The sequence below is a fragment of the Enhydra lutris genome, unplaced genomic scaffold (assembly GCF_002288905.1).
Source record: "Enhydra lutris kenyoni isolate GAN:26980312 unplaced genomic scaffold, ASM228890v2 scaffoldscaffold7, whole genome shotgun sequence".
NCBI classification, from domain to species: Eukaryota; Metazoa; Chordata; class Mammalia; order Carnivora; family Mustelidae; genus Enhydra; species Enhydra lutris.
The window spans coordinates 39,106,977-39,113,709 of NW_019154091.1; the positions used below are offsets into that span (position 1 = coordinate 39,106,977).

General features: G+C 46.5%; 1 protein-coding gene across 1 annotated transcript; it reads left to right on the top strand.

Moving 5' to 3' along the window:
* Positions 1 to 1,430: 1,430 nt before the first annotated feature.
* Positions 1,431 to 6,521, top strand: LOC111142072 (cyclin dependent kinase inhibitor 1B). Its single transcript, XM_022495021.1, has 3 exons — positions 1,431 to 2,369; positions 2,913 to 3,042; positions 5,148 to 6,521. The coding sequence occupies exons 1-2, from the start codon at positions 1,895 to 1,897 to the stop codon at positions 3,032 to 3,034; spliced, it is 597 nt and encodes a 198-aa protein (XP_022350729.1). The 5' UTR covers positions 1,431 to 1,894; the 3' UTR covers positions 3,035 to 3,042; positions 5,148 to 6,521.
* Positions 6,522 to 6,733: the final 212 nt, after the last annotated feature.

Here is a 6,733-nt window from a genome sequence, read left to right on the forward strand (position 1 = left end):
TAGGTAATTTCTAGCTGCAAAGGGGAGCCGAGAAACGCCCAAGTAATGATATCAGACGTGAGGATATGGTTGTGGTGGGTTTTATGAATCATTTCATAATCTGGACTTTCAGATTACTTTCACCCTTCAACGACTTGTAGCCATCTGTCTAAAGGCATTCCCTTGCACCTAAATTCTGTTCTGGGAGGGCAGGAGCAGTGAATCTGGTGGGAGAAAAAGGTGGAGGAAGGAAGGGGCTGTTGTATTTGGCGGCGGCGGACTCCTGGACTTTCAGATTACTTTCACCCTTCAACGACTTGCAGCCGTCTGTCTAAAGGCATTCCCTTGCATCTAAATTCTGTTCTGGGAGGGCAGGAGCAGTGAATCTGGTGGGAGAAAAAGGTGGAGGAAGGAAGGGGCTGTTGTATTTGGCGGCGGACTCAGGTAAAGGGAACTGCTACAACCCCAGGAAAGAATCGAAAAATGAAGAGGAGACGGAGTTCCCACACGCAGCCCCTGTCAATGGCTTTAACTGTGCTGGGGAAGCCAGAACCTGCGTGAGGGGTGTAACCTCGCTTTTGAAACCCAAGTGTGTCTGAGACAGCTACCAAGTTCATTAGGGACTTGGGAGACCAGCGGACTTCTTGATCTTGAAACCCTTACTTTTACTGAAGGAGACCTTGGGTTCAGAATACATTAAAAGTGCTGCGTCCAGATTCGCCTCGGCTTCTTCCCAAAGCCCCCCTGTTCCCCGAGAAGAGCAGACTTCTAGATTCAGAGTGAGCTAACCAAGGCTCACCCCCAGCTGAGGCACCCAGGCAGGGGGGCTCCCAGACCCTCGGCGCAGGCTACCCTGCCTCCCCGCAGTGCCAGAGGTTAGGGCCACGGGCGAGAGCCCAGCTGGGGGGCAGAGCTTCCACAGCCTGCCTCCGCCCTCAGCGGCCCGCAGCCCCCCCCAAGCTCGGCGACCGCGGGGAAAACAAGATCGCCACCAAGGCGTAAACCGACCGCCAACCACCTTGAAGATCACGGGATCCTGGCCCCTCCGTCCCCCCCGCCCCCGCCACCCCGGGCGAGCAGTGGGCGCGCCAGGCAGCGCCGCGGGGGGACCTAAACCCGAGGCCCCACCGCCCCCGCCCCTCCTGCCCCTCCCCGGCTTCCCGGCCGTTTGGCGAGTTTGTTTGTCTCGTTTTTAATTTCTCCGAGGCCAGCCGGAGCAGGTTTGCTGGCAGCGGCACACCTCCGGCAGTCACGCGACCAGCCAATCTCCGGGCGGCGCTGTCGGCGGCTGCGCGCGCGGGCGGGCGGGGAGGCGGCGCGGCCGCGCGGGGCCACCTTAAGGCCGCGCTCGCCAGCCTCGGCGGGGCGGCTCCCGGCGCCGCAACCAATGGATCTCCTGCTCTGTTTAAATAGACTTGCGGTGTCAATCATTTTCTTCTTCGTCAGCCTCCCTTCCACCGCCATATTGGGCAACTAAAAAAAGGGGGCTCGTCTTTTCGGGGTGTTTTTCTCCCCCTCCCCTGTCCCTACTGCCTCGCCGCTCCGCGACTCCGACGCCGGCAAGGTTTGGAGAGCCGCTCGGTTGGCGGGACCCGCGGGCTCGCCGCCGCCCGGGCTTGGACGGGCTTTGCCACCCCCTCCTCTCTCCATTCCCCTCCCCTCCCCGCCCTCGAGCTCGCCGGTACACTTGATCGGCGGCGGCTCTCGGCTGCCTGGCCGGGGCTTCCCCTCCCCCTCCCGCAGAGCCAGCGCGCCCCTGACGCTCGGGCAGTTACTTGTCCGTGTTTGTTTCTCTTGGCTCCGAGCGCGGTCGCAGGGCTTATAAGAGGGGTGCGGGCTGGGTCGGGGCGTTTTGTTTTGTTCAGTTTTGTTCTGCGAGCGCGCGCGCGAGGCGGTAGTGAAGACCCGGAGGAAGATGTCAAACGTGCGGGTGTCTAACGGGAGCCCGAGCCTGGAGCGGATGGACGCCAGACAGGCGGAGTACCCCAAGCCCTCCGCCTGCAGAAACCTCTTCGGCCCGGTCAACCACGAAGAGCTGACCCGGGACTTGGAGAAGCACCGCAGAGACATGGAAGAGGCAAGCCAGCGCAAGTGGAATTTTGATTTCCAGAATCACAAGCCCCTGGAGGGCAAATACGAGTGGCAGGAGGTGGAGAAGGGCAGCTTGCCCGAGTTCTACTACAGACCCCCGCGGCCACCCAAAGGCGCCTGCAAGGTGCCGGCGCAGGAGAGCCAGGACGTCAGCGGGACCCGCCAGGCGGTGCCTTTAATGGGGTCTCAGGCAAACTCAGAGGACACACACTTGGTAGACCAAAAGACTGACACGGCGGACAACCAGACGGGCTTAGCGGAGCAGTGCACTGGGATAAGGAAGCGACCGGCCACAGACGGTAATGACCCTTCCCCAAACAGAACATGTGCGTCCGTCTGTCCGGCTGGGGCACCGCTTTGACCTGCTTGAGGGTCTTCACCTCCCCCCCCGCCTTTTTTTTTTCCCAGAGCATTCCGATTTAGCTTTCGGGGAGCGAACTGCCCTAATCTTAGGTTTTTATTAAATGCTGTTCGGCTGACCGCTTGTCTGGTGATAGTTTTAAAGTCAGGAGCCCCAGGGGGTAGTATCTGACCATTTCTCCAACCGAAAGCATCACAGTGCCTCCCCGCTAGCCAGCGGTAGGTCTGTGACTACACCGGGATGTTTATCAGCGGCCTCCCTCTTGGCAATGGAGAGAGAGCTTTGGGGCGTAGAATACACTTTCTGTTATGTGAAAACAACCTCATTTTGTGCCCTTAAAGGCCACTGGGCATGACGGATCCAGGCTTGTGGGTGGAGGTGTGGGTTTTTCATCCCCTGACTATTGTGCCAACTTCTGTCAGCCATTGTTTTCCTAATAAAGGTTGTGTGTGTTCTTTTTAAAACTCCCTCTTACCCTTAGATTCCTCTCCTCAAAACAAAAGAGCCAACAGAACAGAAGAAAATGTCTCAGACGGTTCCCCGAACGGGGGTTCAGTGGAGCAGACGCCCAAGAAGCCGGGCCTCAGAAGACGTCAAACGTAAACTGTTCGGTGGGTTGATTGCTAGGAGCACGTAACTGACACCCCGAATTGGGTTTTCATACCCTGACATACCGATCTTAGTGGTTGCTGGCACACTAGAGCTTGTGGGTTTTGTATTGTTTATACTTTGGGAAGTCAAAAAGTAGGAATGGGGAAGGCTGGGAATCACTGGTGGGGATACTGTAATTTTTTCACAGTTTCTGCATCCCGAGATCATTTTTCCTTGAAACACTGAATAACCAGAGCAGGTGTCCTAGCCAAGTACTTGTGACCAAAGACCGATGAGTCCCTCTGAATCCCACCAAAACGTGTTGGGAACAATAGGTTCTTTCCCCCATCTGAACAAGAACTGGGATATACCTCAGTCCCACTTCATGAGAATTCATTTCCCAGAGGTTCAGGTTGACTCAGTAACAGATTTTGAGGTATATGTGGGAAAATGGCAAGTGATTAAATTTTAAAATTTGAAGGAAAAGTTAGGTACAAATGGCTCATATGTGGTGAATCCAGTTGTTCACAATGTGAATAGAGAGGTGTATTACATTCTTTTATCATTTTCACAAACTGCCACTTTTCTCTGTTTGCTTACAAATTTGGAGAACAGGAAACGAGCCCTGTGTATTAAAAAAAAAAAAAAAGGCCGGGGGTGGGGGGGAAAAATAAAACGGAAAAATGCTAAGGTCCCTACAGAATTTTCTGATAACACTGAAGTTGCAAACCAGAAGTTAAGTTAACTTTGCTGGATTAAGCAGTCCAGGCACAAGTCAGAATATGTATACTAATTGTCTGATTGTGCTAGAACAGGATGATTGGGATTATTTGTAGGGAAAACAGATAATAGATAACAAGAGCGGCAAGGGTAGATCTACCTTAGGCAAGAGAAGTGGAGATTTTTTTCCATCTACTAAAGTCTGATCAATATGAATAGTTAATTTGAATAATTGAGCCCTCCACTTTCCACAGATTGGTTTTTCCATAATGATCAAAGTGTATATGTTAATAGTTTGATAACTTCATAACTTCGAGGACCATGACCTCTTCCCCCAACCCCAAACACAGTCATAACTTTGCACATAAAGAGATTTCAGTAGATGTTACTAATTTTTAAAATTCTCATTTATAAAAAGGTAAGAATAAAAAACATAGAGATTAAGGTGAGATTCTAGTTTGTTGTGTTTTTAGCTCATAATGTCATATATATGATTTCTTCACACCTATCTGACATTTTTCAAAGCTTATACAAAACATCCCTGTAGAATCTCTATTTTTTAGCTATATATGAAGTGGGAAAATTGGATTAAAAAATTTCCTGAAGCAGCCTACAGCTTGGGACTTGTGGTTTGTGACCTGTAGCCTAGCTCATCAGATGAGCCACAGTGAATCACACCTACTGAATTTTGATCTGACCCCATTCTGACATACAGAGAGGCATTTGTTCGTAAATACTGCCAGTTCAGAGAATACTAGAAATAGTAATAACTTGTTCAAAAGCATTCATGTGTGTATTTTGCATATGACCAAGAAACTAGAATGTTTAGAATTTTTCTTTGGCAAGCATTTATAAGTTATAGGCCCAGGTGTTTTTCAAATTTAGAAGATTCTGATACTCTTAAGTATTACAGTTTATTAGTTTTCCTCTCTTTACCGTCTTTGACCCCAATTCTCTAGACCAGGGTTTCTCAACCTCTGCACTGTTGGCATTTTGGGCTGAATAATTCTTTGTTGTGGGACGCTGTCCTGTGCATTAGTAGAATGTTTGGCAGCAACCCTGGCCTTTCCCAACGGATGCCAGTAGCACCCTCCCCACCCCCAGTGTTAACAACCAAAAATGTCTCCAAACATTGCCAAAAGTCTCTTTGGGGGCAAAAATGCCCACTGGTGAGACCCACCGCTCTATAAACAAAAATACATGACATAGAGGAGAGTAAAAAGCTAATGAAAGAAACATTGGATGGAGAGGACTATAGTCATGAACTTTTAGTACACACTTTTCTGTTCTGTCACTTAGGTATTTCACAATTAAGACGGTGACAAAATGATTCCTGTACTTCATTGGTAATGTTATTCTAGTGCTTTTCTCCTAATTCGTTCTTTTTTTTTTTTTTCTTTTGCAGAATTAAGAGCACGTTTCCTTGTTTATCAGATACATCACTGCTTGATGAAGCAAGGAAGATATAAATTAAAAATTTTTAATACATATCGCTGACTCCATGGAATGGACATCCTGTATAAGCACTGAAAAGCAACAACACAATAACACTAAAATTTTTAGGCACTCTTAAATGATCTGCCTCTAAAAGCATTGGATGTAGCATTGTGCAATTAGGTTTTTCCTTATTTGCTTCATTGTACTACCTGTGTATATAGTTTTTACCTTTTATGTAGCACATAAACTTTGGGGGAAGGGAGGGTGGGGTGGGGCTGCAGAATTGGCATGGGGGGGGCCTTATGAAGAGCTTGCTTCCATTTAGAGCAAGGAGTAAAATATTTGACTTGCATGGAGAGAAGCAGTTTTGGGAAGGGTTTGAATTGTTTTCTTTAAAGATGTAATGTCTCTTTCAGTGAAAATTGATACTTCATTTAAAAAAAGCATCCGAATTTGAGCACCAGTTGCAAATAATGGCCAATTATTTTTACATGAAGCTTTTTCTCATTTGGGAGCTCTGATGATTCCATATATACTGGCAAATGGCTTTTTTTTTTTTTTAACAGCAAAAACAAACAAACAAACACCTATTCTCAGTCATCCCCGCTCCCCCCCCCCCAGTTCCTCTTAAAATTGGAATTTACCAGTTAATTATTCAGCAGTTAGGTAATCATTCCAGATAATTCTGAGCAAAAATCTGGGGTATATGGGGGACTTCTGAATGCTCAGAATTGACCATCTAATTTTTATCAGGTTTGTTGAGAAATTTTCTTAATTTTTTTGGACTTTGGGCTATGTAGACACGGTCAAAATAATTCCAAATCCTTGGATATTTTTTAAAGATCTGCAACTTCACATAAGAAAAATAATGAAATTTTTAATTTAAAGCTTCTCATTCTATTTGTTAATCTGTCCAAAGGAAATGGTATTTTTAAAGGAAAGTGTGTAGAGAGAAAAGCACACGTGGAATTATTGAAATGGATACTACATCTTTAAACAGTATTTTTACATTGCCTGTGTATGTGTATGAAACAAACCATTTGAAGTGTACCTGTGTACATAACTCTGTAAAGACACTGAAAAATTATACTAACTTATTTATGTTAAAAAGAGATTTTTTTTTAATCTAGACCATATACAAGCCAAAGTGGCATGTTTTGTGCATTTGTAAATGCTGTATTGAGTAGAATAGGTTTTTTCCCTTCTTATGTTAAATAATATGGCTATGCTTAAAAGGTTGCATACTGAGCCAAGTATAATTTTTTGTAATGTGTGAAAAAGATGCCAATTATTGTTAAACATGAAGCAATCAATAAATAAACCTTCCATAGCTATTCATTGAGTTTAACTGTAATGTGCTTTATTAAGCTTGAGGTGTTTGACCTGGCATTCTAGTCTTACACAAATATAATGTGAAGTGGCGAATATCTTGATAATTTAGGCCCACGTCTGAGATGATGTTTATGTGGCTCTGAATGTGGTAGTCACTATTTTCCACTTAGTTCTGTATGAGTGAGCAAAGCTTTAGACATGTGAAGTGGAAAAGCCACATTT

Excerpts from the sequence above, each read along its gene's own strand:
- LOC111142072 (XM_022495021.1), top strand. The coding sequence starts at position 1,895 with ATGTCAAACGTGCGGGTGTCTAACGGGAGCCCGAGCCTGGAGCGGATG. Across the intron at positions 2,370-2,912 it reads GAAGCGACCGGCCACAGACG|ATTCCTCTCCTCAAAACAAA; the intron begins GTAATGACCCTT and ends TCTTACCCTTAG.